The sequence below is a fragment of the Sprattus sprattus genome (assembly GCF_963457725.1).
Source record: "Sprattus sprattus genome assembly, chromosome: 9".
Lineage (NCBI taxonomy): Eukaryota > Metazoa > Chordata > Actinopteri > Clupeiformes > Clupeidae > Sprattus > Sprattus sprattus.
The window spans coordinates 21,166,222-21,181,845 of record NC_137928.1 but is presented as its reverse complement, the minus strand read 5'-3'; the positions used below and the strand labels follow the sequence as shown (position 1 = coordinate 21,181,845).

Here is a 15,624-nt window from a genome sequence, read left to right as displayed (position 1 = left end):
AAAATGTGGCCCCAGTTGCTAGGCACCAATGAAGTCAGGTGTGCTTGTTCACCAGGCTTGCAGGGGACACTGCGAAATGAAAACAGAAAGAAGGACAGAAAAGGTACAGACAGAGAGAGAGAGAGAAAGATAATGAGATAGAGAGAAAAATGGGTAGATAAGAATATTTGATTAGATAATATGTTTCATCATCACATATCACACACATCTGATTCCCACATGCACATTTTAAACTCAAAAGCATTCGGTGCCATCAAGCTAATGCTTATTTTGTTTTGTTTGCAAAGCAGAGAGCGTTGCCGTTTGTTTCCCCCCTGAACTTCCCGCTCTTGTGTGTGAATGAAAAGGCCACCATGAATTTATCAGCAGACCACACCAGCGCCACACCTGACCAAATACATTCCTCACCCTGCTCTCTCTCTTTCTCTGTCCCTTTCTCGCTCTCTGTCTCTCACTCTCTGTCTTTCCCTCGGGGTGCCTCTTTGGGTCCCATTGAAGCTGCTCCCACTTCTCTTCCTCTCCCTCCTCCTGAGTATTTGTGGATTTTATTTTGCTGCTTTTCTCTGAGGTGGGTGGAGGCAGCGTGACCCCGTGGTGACCTGCTGGCACAGCAAACAGCCTCACCTGGGCGTGGGGTGGGGGTGGAGGGGCAGCTGATTGGTCTGTGGTCATTAGATGTTGGTCTTTAAGTGCAGGTGAGTTTCGGGCTGGGAGGGGGGCCTTGTGTGTTTGTGTACGTGTGTGTGTTTTTGTTGGGGGGTGCGAGTTCTGGGTAAATAGGAAGGTAATAAAGGCTGGGCTCTAATGTCCCCAAAGGAGACCACTAGATTCTGAGCACCACCCAGACCAAATACAAGTGCTGATAAGAGTAGCACTGAAACGCTTTACTATGCTTAAACACCACAAAAAACCAACTCAGCTATTGTCACCTTTCCACCTAGAGATTTCACTTCTGGTTAAAATCCAAATGTTTTCAAATATACATACAATTGAATATATGGCACATACAAAACAACACTCTTTTGTCTGAGTCTGTGCTGCATTAACCCAAAAACAAACAAATCTGTGTTATCTGTGGCAATGTCTCTTTGGTCTGATCAGTGTGAGAAAACCAAGGGGCAGGCGACTAGTGTTAGGAGAGTTAGAGTCAGGGGGCTGGGAAAGGCTCTTCCTCCAGCAGTGCTTGAGCCCCGACTGAGGCTGGGAGAGGCTGCCGCTCATCACTGCCGACCCTGGAGCTGGGACTGGCGTGAGGAGTTGGAGTGAGGGCTCGGGCCCGGCGTGGGAAATTGAGCGTGTGAAAATAAAGAGAGGATGGCATTTCAGGCAAGAGCGAACATCAAGGGGGAGGGAGGGATGTGGAAAAGGGGATGTGGGGCGTAATTGCGCGGGTGCGTACTCACACACACACACACACACACGCACACACACACACAGTGAGCACGCAGGCACGCACGCATGCACATACACCCTTCCACCCTCTACCCACAGCAAGAAAGGAAGTAGCTCGACCCGGGCATGCACCTACACTTTGATTCTTTGATTTGCGACAGGGTCATTTCCTGATCTGAGAGAAGGAGGGACCATGCTAGGGAGTGGTGCCTGATCAGGAGATCACCAGGAGATAGAGAGATTAGGAGACAGGCAGAGGGAGAGAAAGAAAGAGAGACAGAGAAAGTTTGAGTGAGAGAGACATGCAGAAAATAGAGAAACAGGGCAAGTGAGTGAGAAAGAAAGAAAGAAAGACAGAGAGAAAGAGAGAGAGAAAGAAAGAGAAAGGATTAATAGCAAGAGAGGAGAAACAAAAGAGAGAGAGGAGAGTGAAAGGAGGCATCGTTCATCAAGTGGCGTTCAGGCTGAAAGCACAGCTGATTGATTGGTCGGGTCTTTCAAAGGAAATAGGAATTCTGAGGAGTAGCCACCCAGCCTCCCTCGGTCCTCTGATTGGGATGTGAGTCAGGTCCTGCTCGCATGAGAGGCCCAGAAATTGATGGGGTCAAGCGGCAAGAAAAATGGAAATGACTTTGAGAACAGGCTGCTCTTAATAGAAAGGCTGTCCTCTCTCTCTGTCCACTAGCATGCCAAACAATATATCTGCTTGTGTATGTAACCGGATAAAAGCAGGGTTTCAGAATGGTCGGGAGCTGTTGCTTGTTGATTCACATGATTGATCGCTGGGATATTTCAAGAGTTATTTGATCTTGTGACTCAGATCAGCTAAGAGGAACCTGCAGGAGTGCCATCTAACCAGTGCTTTAGTACGTTCATCTACATAATTTACTCTAATGTGACAATACACAAGTATAGGTGCTATATTTACCCAGGAGAGACCTCCCAGTTGCACCATCTTGTTTACTGGATCCTAATGTGACAGAGATTAAACAAGTCAACACATACACTCACAGACGCAGACAAACACACACACACACACACGCACACACAGATATATAACATAGGACTGTACTAATAACATCTCTCCAGCTCCAGCTCCTTTAAGGTTAGTGAATGTGCACCTAAGCCTAAAGCCCTTAACAGGTTTTTGTTTTACACATGTCAATCTTGAATGTGTATTAGTTTGACCAGTGATGCTGACTGGCCATATTAACTAAATATGATTTAGTCACAATTGAATAATGCTTATTCTCATGCCTGTTTTAGCAGTGACAATGAAAGATTTGAAGAGATCACAAAAAGAGCGATTTAGTTGGTGTGTAAATCAGAAGCATGCATCAAGATAGCACTCTACAGCATGAATAGGTCAAGATGCAATGTATGAAGTTGACATTTTGATTTCCAAAGATTGCCCATCCATCAGGGGTAAGACAGCGGTGATGACGTACCTGTTTGCTGGAGGACATTGAGCTGAGGGTGCTAATGTTGGCATCCGTGACGACCATTGCTGAGGGGAAGCGTGATGGGTGAGAATACTGAGGGGGCTCCTGTTTGTGTGGGTACACTACAGGCAGGAAGGAAAGAAAGATAGGGAGGGAGGGAGTTATATACTGAATCTATGTTGCATCTCTGCCTCATGCCCTTTCACAATCCAATACCACATGCGGCAATAATATATCTTAACTGTGTGGGTGCAAAAGTGTGTAGGAAGATGAGATTGAGTTACATAACACTGACTGTCCAAGGGAATAGCAGCAATACATTATGACTTTGTGGCTGAAGGCTTTCGAAAGCAATCATTGAGAGAACATAGCATTTGTACATGAGTGTGTGTGCACATGTTTTCATGATGATGTAACCAAGCTACTAAATCTGAGTGTCTTTTATGTCTGTGTGTCTATGCAGGTGTGTGTGTGTGTATTAATGTGTACGTGTACAATGACTGTGTGTGTGCATGCGCATATGCATGCATCTACTGACTCTGTGTGTGAGTGTGTGTGTATGTGTGTGTATGTGTGTGCTCAGCATGCATCTACTGACTGTGTGTGTGTCTGTTTATTTGTTGTGTGCGTGCATGTGCATTTCACAGTGTGTGTGTGTGTGTGTGTGTGTGTGTATTTGCTTAGCATGCATATACTGACTGTGTTTGTGTGTGTGTGTGTGTGCATGCGTGCGTGCGTGCGTGCGCGTCTGTGTGTGTATTTGCTCACTATTCATATACTGACTGTCTGAGTGTGAGTGAGTGAGTTAGTGATAGTGTTTGTGTGTGTGTGTGTGTGTGTGTGTGTGTGTGTGTGTGTGTGTGTGTGTGTGTGTGTGTGTGTGTGTGTGTGTGTGTGTGTGTGTGTGTGTGTGTGTGTGTGTGTGTGTGTGCGTGCATGCGTGCATGCGTGCATGCGTGCGTGCGCGTCTGTGTGTGTATTTGCTCACTATTCATATACTGACTGTGTGAGTGGGTGACGGTGGCCAAGTAGGGCTGCTGGCTCATGTGACCGGACGAGGACTGCATGAGGCTCTGCTGGTGGTGGGGGCTGTGCAGCGACTGGGAGAACTGTACGGGCTGCAGTGCCGCCAGGCTGCCCGCCACGCTGTTGATGACAGGCACTGACTGGGCCTGCGACGAGTTGAGACCTGAGGTGGGCACAGAGGATTGGGAGACAACAAGAAGGGCTCAGATGAGGGAGCAATAATATGTGTTATTACATACGGTACTGTATGTGTGTGATTGTATGGGGTCAACTTAATTATCAGTTACAGTGACATGTATATTTGTATTATGTTTTGCACATGTTTTTTCCACGTACTCCATGACACAAGTGTGTGCAACCTGTTTTATTTTTCTTCTACACAGCTTTTAGTGGCGCACTGTCAGCGTTTCACCCTCATCACTCAATGTCAGTGTAAGGTTTTAATTGAAAGACGCAATGTTCAAACTAGCATTCAGCCAGTATTCAACAAAATTAGTCTTGCTAATATTACTGTTATGTATTTTACAGCTCTACTCCAGGCCCAGGAATGCTTTCTCGAAAAGTGTTCTGTCAATAATGACTGATGCTGTACTTTCTCTTTTGCGGTAAAATCTCACACTGATAGAGGTGTGTGTTAGCAGGCAGCAGGTACTCACTCTGTGCGATGGCCATGACTCCAGAAAGGGGCATGATGAGGTTCTGGGCCTGCTGGTGCGAGTGGTGGGAGCTGTGGATGTTGGTGAGCGTGCTAACAGGCGGCAGTCCTCCACCTGAAACTGAGATCTGCACACACACACACACACACACACACACACACACACACACACACACACACACATACACACACACGAGAAGGCACACAGATAGTTAGAAGAGGTATGAAAAAGAAAATAACAAAAGGAGACACACAAAATAAATCAAGATATCAAGATTTAAATAAATAAAAAACCTAAGAATTATAAGATTATAAGAATTCTAAAAGGCAAAGTGCATTCTGTGTTCTGTCCAGTAATGGTGTATTCACTGAAGTGGAAAGTGTTTATTTGAATAAACTTTGAGTTACCCATGTGTCACAACTGGCCGTCTGTCTGCAGACACAGACAAGCTGTTGTCACCCTCCCCCTCCCTCCCATAGCAGCCGATCTATAATGGCCAGTACAGTCACAACCCAGTTCCCTCCATCTACCAGGAAAGCAATCTTCCCGGAAAATCCAACACTCTTCAATCTCTCCACATGCCACATCAAAACACTGTACTCCTATATACTATATCTTCAGCTGTTAAACATCAGCTGAGAGTGGAACAGGTCTGTAGTGATTCCAAGCAAAGTACAAGTTTACCATGCCGGAGTCAGTAACAAAACAAAAACTAAACGTAGTTATTTGTGAAGCGTTTGCAGATTACGTTGAAGGCCAGAGCTGCGCCGTGCTGGGTTTGCCTTTATCAAAAGTCCAATATTTGGACAGAGGTGAGGAGGTTGGGAGGGGTGGTGGTGGGTGTGGGTAGCGCTCAGCGAGTTTCTGATCCCGTTGTAAAAAGTGTAAAAAGAGGGAGAAATCCAGGCTCCACATAATCAGGGCTTGTCACTCAGCTGGCAGAGCAAGCAGTGCCCTGCCCTTCCTCCTGCTCTATGGGGGCATTTAATCAATACAGAGGCAGAGAGCCTCTTTGTCACGACTATTGGCTTTGTACCTGGGCCTGGCCAACACACATACACAACTACACATGCGCACACACATATACACACATATATACAAACATACACTGTGATGTCTATCGCAGACTGTCTATCGTGCTAATGGGCCAAGGCCTGTCTCCTCTATTCACATACCTCACCAAAAGAGAGAAACAAAGTGCCAATTGTATCAGCAGAGACTTTTAGTTTGTTTCTGTGTGTGTGTGTGTTTGCGCGCACACATGTATGTATGTGAAAGTGTCTATACTGTATGTAAGAGTGAGCCTATAAGTGAAAAGATCTGTGTTTGTGTGTGTTTGTGTGTGTTTGTGTGTGTTTGTGTATGTGTCCGTGTGCCTGTGCCCCTGTGTGTGTGTGTGTGTGTGTGTGTCTATGTGTGTGTGAGAGGACATATCTATGTGAGAGTGTATTGGGTGCATAGTGTGAGAGTGTGAGAGAGTGTGTGTATATGTCTGCTTTGCGTGTATGTGTGTGTGTGAGCTGCAACCCAGTTTAGCGTTTCTGTGTCAAGCATTCTGTGCAGCCATGGGTGCTTATCTTATCTGGCCTGGGGAGAGCCCAGGTGTGCTGTGTTGTGCTGTGCTGTGTGCTCACCATCTTTGCGTCTGGGGACAGCAGGCTGTGGCTGTGGCTGGGGTCCAACGAGCCCGGCGACACCTGCTGCAGGACTGACTGACTGGTCACCATGCCATGGTTACCGTGGTGACTGATGGTTGTCGAGGAGCTGACTTCACTGGGCCCCTGCTGGCTGTATCGAACACCTGAGCAAGGGAGGAACAGAGAGAGAGATAGAGAAAGAGAAAGAGAGAGAGAGATAGCAGTTTGATAGAATAGAAAAAGACGGAAGGAGAGAGATAGTGTTAGTCCATATCTGTGTCATTCAACTCACTTGGGGCAGAGATACACAGCAGGCAATACGTAACACTGAGCATGTAACAAGTTTCTTCTTCCTCGTAACACCTGAGCTGACGGTCTCCTGTTCTGACCCAGATGCAGGGGGTAGGGAGATAACACTGTCTCTTTGCCAGTGATAAGGGTTTTCCACAGACCAAGTGAACAGGTACAGCCTCTCCATGAAGACCAGTTACAGAGACTAGTTTTGAAACAGAACTGGCCCTAATCCACCTCAATTCACTGAACTCTCTGGGCTGGTCAGCACACACGCACAGACACACTGGGCTGGTCGCGCATGAACACACACACACACACACACACACACACACACACATACAGACACACTTGCGCATGAACACACACACACACACACACACACACACACACACATACACACACACACACACACACACACACACACACACACACACACACACACACTTGTGAGGTCAGGGGAATCTTCTCTATCATATCATCTCTCAGCGTGCTTGTCTGTATCAAGAGGCTAAAAGTAGTCTCGGCCATTTTATCAGTGGATTTCTGTTACATCTTGCAGACGCCAACACCTTAATCCCTCATCCAGACCCTGCTTTGTCTCTGACACCCCTACACCATCTTCATAAACCCCACCCCACAAAACAAACACACTGGCACACACACATACCCCATTCTACTCACACTGAAAACCAGTTGTTTATCGCTAGACACACACATACACACAAACACACACACACACACACACACACACACACACACACACACACACACACACACACACACACACACACACACACACACACACACACACACACACACACACACACACACACACACACACACACACACACACACACACACACACACACACTCAGATCTCCTCTTGACCAGCCAGGGCCACAGGAATTTAGCCCTCCCAGTATCAAAATGGATGTTTGCCAATGCAGGCCTGTCTTCAGATACCTGCTGAGCAAATATTACGCAATCCCCACCAATGTCAAACACATTCTTACCCACAGCCATAGGCCTGGCTCAGGCTCCCACACTGTCACCACGGTGATGAGAATGGAACATACACAAACACACACACGCAGACTGAAAGGGGACCAACACCAGACCACTACTGCACTGACAGGTACATCAGACGGTCTGTCACTCACTCACACACACACAAAACATGATAATATAGAATTTTCTACATTGTACACAGCAGAAGCACAGATGTGCATAGGAAACTACTGATATACTACAAACAGCTGATTCTGACAATCTTCCATCTAAGAGAGTTAAACAGCTGTGTGATGTCATGACTTACTGCGTCCCTCACTGCTATACGCGTGGCCTCTGTGTGCAGAGCAGTAAGTAATTCACTCTTAATGAACATGGCAGCCAGGTCATTGTTTCTCCGTAAATACAGGGTCAAGACATACGTCTATTGCCCCCACCAAACCACCACCCCAATCCTCCCTGTCCTTTATCTTCCTGGATGGACTGCCCCTGACCTGTCTCCTCTGTCCCCTGTCCCCTGTCCCTGTGTTAGCAACCCCACAGTGCAGCTCAGCAACTTGTAAACAACAGTGCAAACAATAAAGCACTCAATCTGGCCGACGACCCGAGCACAGCACAATGGCCCCGGGGCTCATAAACAGAGTTTATTTCACTGCTCTTCACCCTCTTAAAGTGTGCAGGGCGGAGGAGGAGGGAGGAGGGAGGGAAGGAGGGAAGGAGGAAGGAGAGAGGTAGACTATTCAACCCATCTTTGTCTGGCTTTGGACTGTCTGGTGGTTACTCAGCAGAGGCCTACTGATTTGAGTCCTCTACCCAGTCTCAAGGAACGCCTACAACTGCCAGTGTGTCTCGCTCCACTGAGCAGGACAGGCCAAGGGCTCTGTTTCCACGACAACAAAGGCAGTAAAAGGTTTTCAAAGAAAGAACAACATAAAAAAGCAATAAGGTTGTGCGTCGTCTACATAGCGTAACAATAGCATCTACAGAGTTAGCAAATTAATTAATACTTGTCAACAACGTCAAGAAATAACATTTAAATTGACGCCTCATTTCTTAAAGATTTCCTGAAATTCATGACCAATCAACAAAAGGTTCCCAATACGACTAGGGGACTGTGAGGGTTTGTTCAAATTAAGACTCAGCTGATCGAACCTTATAAAAGATCAAATCTATAGCAAATACTAACTGCTGGGATGCCACCTCCCTTTCAGCAGAGGGAGGGCGAGATCCTCCTGGCTGCAGAGGGTCTCTTTCTCTGAAGGGCCTCTGGTTCTCCGCGGGGCTCGAGTGTAATATCAAAGGCCTTCCCCAGGCAGGGCTCATTACAGGTCGGCCGCATATGAGAGGGGCCTCCACAGGCCCGGTTGGACGTCCTGTGCCCTTTGTGTCCTCTCCGTGTCCTCCCTGATACCAGTGCAAGCCAAGGGCACAGACCTCATCATGCAAAACCACCCTGAGGTCAAAACTCCAGCTACGTGGCCTCTTCAACCACTCACATGTTTCAGTGCAGTTAAATGGTTATACTGGAGTTATAACATTGTGAATAGTTTCAGGTCGATGCTCGTCTGTTCAACGAATATGTGGTCTATAAATTCATTTGCCATTGTCAGCTTAAGTTAAACTACCTCTTCGGATTAGAGTGGTTACATTTGTTCCCGAATTCCAAGTTCCAAAGCACAAATTACAGGAATTCTGACTATTCCTGAGAAGAAAAAAAGACTGGTGATAAGACGAGATCTTTTGGTGATAAATTCCCTGCTTGGATTGTAGATACAAGGCTGTAGACAGCTAGTGCTTTAAAACCTCTTTTCTTTCAGCTCAAACTCAAACAAAAAGAACATGGTAAACAGTCAGACCAACGAGTCAGTGACATCTCCATCTACAACAGACACTGTTTGTCCACAATGGGTTCCCATAGTTCCTCCAGATCGGCTTTCAACACTGCACACATAGACGAACACACTCTCAAACTCATGTGCACAATCAGCAGGTTTACTCTGGGTAAACTGATTATCTTTTCTTTGTTTCTTTGATTGCTCATGGGTCTATACTCGGAGAAAAAGCCCACTTAAAGCTCATTGAGGGTGTCAGAGGATAATTGCTGTTGATAAGTGCCATGGGTGAGCAGGTACAAGCGTCATAAAAAAAGGGGCACTTGCCAGTCTGTGAGATCAGAGGACTTTTCTGTTTGACTTTGCTTTCCTGATGGGACCAAAACACAAACAGGCACAGACTAGGATCATGGTCACACACACACACACACACACACACACACATACACACACACACACACACACACACACACACACACACACACACCCACACCCACACACAGACACAGACGCATACACACACACACACACACACATAAACAAATAAATGCCCACCAATGACCTTCCAACATGTCCCCTTATCATCGTCCACTGGCCCGATCAATAAAACCTGCTGGAAAGAGGCTCTCTCTGCACTGACCCTGGGATGACCTCTTTCTCACAGAGCCTCAGTCAGACTCTCTCTCTCTCTCTCTCGCTCTTGCTCTCTCGCTGATTCTTTTTCTCTCAGCAACAGTGGCAATACCCCATCAGTCCTGTCTGCCCAGAAAAGCCCCACCACACTGGGCTGACGGCCCCTGCTGTTGCAGCCTGTGCTCCTCCAGGCTTGCCTAGGCCTGGGCTATTACACTAAAGGGAGGGTGGGGGTGGGGGTGGTGTTGCGGAGTTTAAATTGAGCTCATCCTCAACACCAAAACCCTAACCACACCTCCTCTCTTTAAATGAACCTAGCCTACAGTCATTGCAGTGCCGTCATGTGCCTCTGACAATGAGGTTCCCTGCCGAGCCAGGGCAAAGAGACAGAGAGGAGAGAACAGGGGGGGTAGAAGGCAGAACACCCCAGACCCCCCTCTTAACCCACCCCAAGTTGTATCAAAGGGCTGGAAGATGTAGTAGCTAGGGGATTTTAATTGTCAATTAAGCACGCATAATAGCGGCCGTTGGCCTGGCAACGCAAGGCGGTGGCCTGCTGAGCCATTATTGTGGCGGCCCAGTGGCCGACATGCAAAAACAGCTGAGAACGCCTGAGAGATGACGGCAGGACGCCTTGCGAGCCGAGAGACACATGACCTGGAACATATTCGTCCTTGCTTGAGACAGCACAGGAACCTTCCCCTTCTAACCTACAAATATCCCCCTACAACATCTCAAAAATGTCACCCTTGCATCTACAGTCCTACTACAAACTCTCTCTTTCTCCTTCTGTCTCTCTTCCTCTTGTCTTTTCTGTCTATCTCTCTAACCTGAGGTAATTGACTGGTCAGGTATGTTGTAAGCAGATTGTAGGTATAGATGTAAGATTGTTCTAAAAATCCTTTCCCATAGACGTCGATTAAACACTGTTCGAAACCTAGCTAGATTGACAACATTTAACATTATCAAACAAAAACTGATAGTGGTTGTTACAGAACTAGCACTGGGCTTGTCTCTGACCCAGAGGTGACCCTGGTTTGAAACAGGGAAGTCTCTTGCTCCTGCAAGGCTGCTGACTAAGGAGAAGAGATTGCAGGTACAATGTAGATTGTTCTCAGTGTGTTCTCAAAGATCAGAATAACAATGGCATTTACTCAGCTCACTCACTCTTATTGATCACCTCTCCCTTCACTTCTCTCCTCTCTCTTTTTTGCTCTCTCTCTCTTTCTCGGTCTCACTCACTCTCTCTCTCTCTGCCCCCCTCCTGCTGTCAATGATCTCATCAGCTGTGCTTTTCCCTTTTTACTGCCTTTTTCTGGAAATAGCCATGATCAGAAGACATCTATGATCACTGATTTAATCCCTGTCAACGAATGTGTCAACGAGGGGACTTGATCTTTGCAACGAGGCAGGCTCCTATCATGTATATGTTATCACATGCAAACCTGGAATGAGGTCAAATGCAACCAGCAGGAATGAATGACAGCGTCTATATGCACATGAGAGAGAATGGAAGAGAGAGTGTATGTGTGGGTGTAGGTTTGTGTGGGCAGGTAGAGAATAAGGGTGTGTGCGTCTGTGTTTGTGTGTCTGTGCGTGCGTGTGTGAGCCTACATGTGTATGGTAGAGAATGAGGGTGTGTGCGTCTGTGTGTGTGTGTGTGTGTCTGCGTGTGTGTCTGTGCGTGTGTGTGAGCCTACATGTGTATGGGACAGACGTACTCTGCATCTTACTAGGTGGGGAGTTGCTGGCCTGCGGGTGGTGAGGAGAGCCATGCGACAGCAGGGTAGTGAGGCTGTGGGGCGGGTAGGAGTCCATGGCCAGCTTCTGGCGGAAGGCCTCCTCCTTGCGCCGGTTGGCAAACCAATTGTACACCCGCACCTCAGTCACCAGATTAGAGCCCAGACCCTGGGCTTTGGAAGGGGACACACCCCGCTGTAAGCACTCGGCCCTGGGGGAAGACATTCAGTCAGGCCGGAATTACAACAGAAATCCAGTGAATATGGATATATTGTCTATAATGTCTGCTTGCAAAAGTCAAAAGTATTCTCTTATATCTAAAGCATCTTACAATAATGCAGATATTGACTGTATAAAGTCCATCTGCGAGGCATCTCAAGCCAAGATATTATCATAGCTATCTATAACCAGCTGATATATATAATTATTTCAGGTTTTAAATAATCAAAAGCATAATCCTTCAGGTGAAGATAAGATTGACAGTTGTCTTCCATCTTTCCACTCTTCATCCCCTCACCTGTTGCATTCCTCCACCAGTGCTTCTCGCTCCTCCTTGCTGGGGTTCTTCTGCCTTTCGTAGGCCTGGTAAAGGATTTGTTGGGAAGCGGGCCCCCACTTAAAGCGGTTCCGCCGCAGTTTCTTGCAGGCGGGCTCACCGCCCGGGTCGTCGCCGGGTTGTGCCATTCCCTGACCGGACTGATTGAATTCTGGGAAAAAAAACAGCACCTGATCCTGACCGCCTTTGTCTGTCATACTGACAGTACCATGACATGCCTGGTTGAACTCTGCAAAAATAAGAGATGGTACATTTGATCCAGGCGATGTAATGTGGAGAAGCAGTGAAAACTTGTCATGAATTGAACATGTCAAACATGAATTTATTTCTGGGTAATTACACTGATTAGAGTTGCAACTGGCAATGTAACAAGTTGCATTAGCATGATAAGATTTTTCCAAGCAAACTAATTCAGAACCTCTTGTAAATTGAAACAATGCTACGGTAATCTTAATATTCCATACAAAAGCATTTTAGCTAATTTTATCATTGTATTATAATTATATTGTTGCACAAATTGATGAAAAAGAGAATATACAAGCATCATTTTCTAATTGTGGACCATAATTTAATGAGTTCGTTATTTTAAGAATCTGGCATGATGACAAACATTATTTACTTTTAACATGCAACTGCATGCATGCGCAGAAACCGCTCCCAGACGAGCTGCATGCACTTCTAACAGTAGTTAATCACTTCTAACTGACATTCAAAAAAGCAGAGAAACCAATTAAAATATGAACTTACGTTGCAGAATTTCCCGCTGTTTCCTGACGTACCAGGTGTAGAGCGCCGCTCGTTTCTGTGTTTTCATGGGCGTGCCTTTGTTAAGGTGTTGCGAGAGGTGCGACTGGTTGAGCCCGGTAACGTCCACCACCTCGCGCTGTGGGATGTTGTGCTGCTGCATGTACCCTTTGATCATACGAGCTGCGCGCCACGGGTCCTCGCTGGAGAAACAACGGGGCCAAAACAACAGACAGGAAACATTACAGATTTGTAAATCCACACAGTAGTAATAGCCTAAAAGGTTGGGGCTTGTTGAGTAATCCAAATATCCAAATATCCTTTTTCTGGGCATGCTTGGCATACAGTATTTCTCTGACCTTAGCTTCAAACTATGACTGCAGACAGGTCAAAGCTACGACAGTCATTTGCGTCTTTTTTCTCTGTAAAAATGAAGTTTCAATTGCTGTTCATTTTGTTAGTGTCTTTGGTTGAAAAGGGTCGTAAGTACGTCTACAGACAACTGTTAAGTACCCTAATAAACGACCGTTAATCATTTCATTAAATAGGTTGTAAATACTTCCATAGATTAGCCTACGTGTTTGTCGGACAACTCAATTAGGCAAAGACAGGGCTCGAAAAAATATTTAAAAAAATTTAGTCAGGTATGTTTTCATTTACAAAAAAGTCAAGTATTGATAACCAATATATTTCGTGACTTTTTGTAACTAAGACTCTCCAAATAAGCATTCTGTACCTCACTGTTTTGACAAGCTCCACGGAGCCTCCTGAATCCCTTACTTTAATGAATTGACATGCACCTACAAAAATGTATTCAGAGTTGAACTTTTAAATTTATAGGCTCAAATGATATCTTCAAAGGAGCACCCTGGTAAAATGTATTTATCAAGGCCTGTATTCCAATGGTTTGCATATATATCTGCTTTGAAATCCCCTTAAAGTGAACGATGATTGTACAACAACACAAACAAAATAATGTATTTTACGGTCAAAAGTAGACCATTACGAAGGCCTTATGTGAGGCCATTTTTCTGCTTATTTCAGTGTATTATTTTAAGAGCCAGTGCGCGACGCAGAGTTAAATTGCGCCATATCAAACTAGGTTTACATGTAAAGATTGTAACTTACCTTAGTCATTTCAGATTAAATAGCCCCGTAACCGTACGGTGACTCTGCCTGTATAGGGAATCTACGTCGACTGTTTGATTTAGAGAACGTCGACGTTATAGCTTGTTGGTTTATAACTTTCGACAATGAATAACCAGATCTCCATTCATTCTAATCATACGCCACTGTGTATCTTTCAGTTGATGATTTATAGAATAAAATTAATAATAACTCTGCTCCACGTGGTTTAGTTTTGATTTTTGCACACAGCATGTTGACAGCAATCCTGCGATCATTGTACATTTTGAATTAAATCTAAACACCGTGAACAAATGTGGCATCTTTAGTTTAAAAAAACTGCATTTACATGGCTATTCTTCTTTCAGTAATCGGTGTAATTATTTTATTAGAATGTTTATAATAAGTTATGAAATAGGATACAATAGGCCTTACTGCTTTAACTATTCTTAGTTATAACTACAGTTCTGCTAACGTCCATTTATTTGCAATGGCCATCTTGTTATTAGGACTACCGTTTTCTTTAATATTCTCATGATGGAGAACCAATTGTCATAGATTCATACTCTAATATATTTTTTGGTTTTTTATATTCTTGCTATCTTAGATTGGTAGGTGTATTTCTACCGTGACACAAAACGACAGTTTCGTACTGATTTCAAGACATAGCCTACTGTATGTGGACATGACGCATGCCTAGTTAATTGTACATATATCTTGTTCGGTTGTTATTTTGCAAAGGTAAAGGAATAATAAACGATGCAGATAATGAACCAGAATGAAGAAAGACACTGGCGCGTTGTTTAAATGATCTTAACATGATGTTCATAACTTAGGCTACATTATAGGAGCGCAATAGGCCTCACAGAGATTTTCAGATTTTATGGGAATTACCTGATATTGACACCGGACAGGATTATTCTTTTACAGTCGTCTTGATCTAAAGCAAAATTAAGTAATTTTTCTACTACTTTTTTTATTCTTCTGACTAGGTCTGCTTAGACTTCTGGAGAGGAGTGGAACTAAGAGATGATAAAGGACAACTCGGCGGAAGTCATTTAGGCCTACATAGACAGAACATTATATATATATATTTCATACAGTTAACATTTGATAATTTTATAGCTATCAAAAAGCCCAACATGATCCTTGTCATTAACAGGGCATATTTGAAAGTTGCTATTTATCCTGTCAAAGAGGAACTTGACCATCTTTGGACTGTTGAACTCACGCTAGCATGCGGTCCACTTCTGCCCTCTGCTCAGCTGCCTCCTCTGTGTTTAGCGACTGGAGCTCTTTCAAAATCGGCGGTGTGTCGAAATCATCTCCGTCTTCCGAGCCCTCGTCACCGGACAACTTTCCTTTCCCGTGTCCATTAGTTAACGTGTGAAACACTGGCTTTGAATCCGTGTCGCTCCCATTCATTTTAGAATTTGACGGTGACATCTGTAAGTTCTCCAGTTTAACTCCAAACCCGTTCGGCGTGGGGTCCATGTCGTCCAGCGCTTGGATAAGCACATCTTTGGTTACTCCTGAATC

At 45.2% G+C, this 15,624-nt stretch overlaps 1 protein-coding gene across 4 annotated transcripts in view; it reads right to left on the bottom strand.

Moving 5' to 3' along the window:
- Window positions 1-48: 48 nt before the first annotated feature.
- The window catches only part of hnf1ba (HNF1 homeobox Ba), a gene marked incomplete at both ends in the record, with an annotated part of 15,639 nt that continues 63 nt past the window's right edge, over window positions 49-15,624 (bottom strand). Inside the window, 10 exons of one of the 4 annotated variants that reach the window (XM_080844317.1) lie at window positions 49-69; window positions 2,321-2,362; window positions 2,841-2,956; window positions 3,823-4,023; window positions 4,517-4,643; window positions 6,151-6,317; window positions 11,642-11,871; window positions 12,178-12,445; window positions 12,964-13,163; window positions 15,317-15,624. The exon at window positions 15,317-15,624 is cut by the window's right edge and continues 63 nt beyond it. In XM_080844317.1, coding sequence (XP_080700443.1) covers window positions 49-69; window positions 2,321-2,362; window positions 2,841-2,956; window positions 3,823-4,023; window positions 4,517-4,643; window positions 6,151-6,317; window positions 11,642-11,871; window positions 12,178-12,445; window positions 12,964-13,163; window positions 15,317-15,624 — 1,680 coding nt within the window. The remainder of the gene's footprint in view (window positions 70-2,320; window positions 2,363-2,840; window positions 2,957-3,822; window positions 4,024-4,516; window positions 4,644-6,150; window positions 6,318-11,641; window positions 11,872-12,177; window positions 12,446-12,963; window positions 13,164-15,316) is intronic. The other 3 variants (XM_080844318.1, XM_080844319.1, XM_080844320.1) reach the window with 3 other exon arrangements.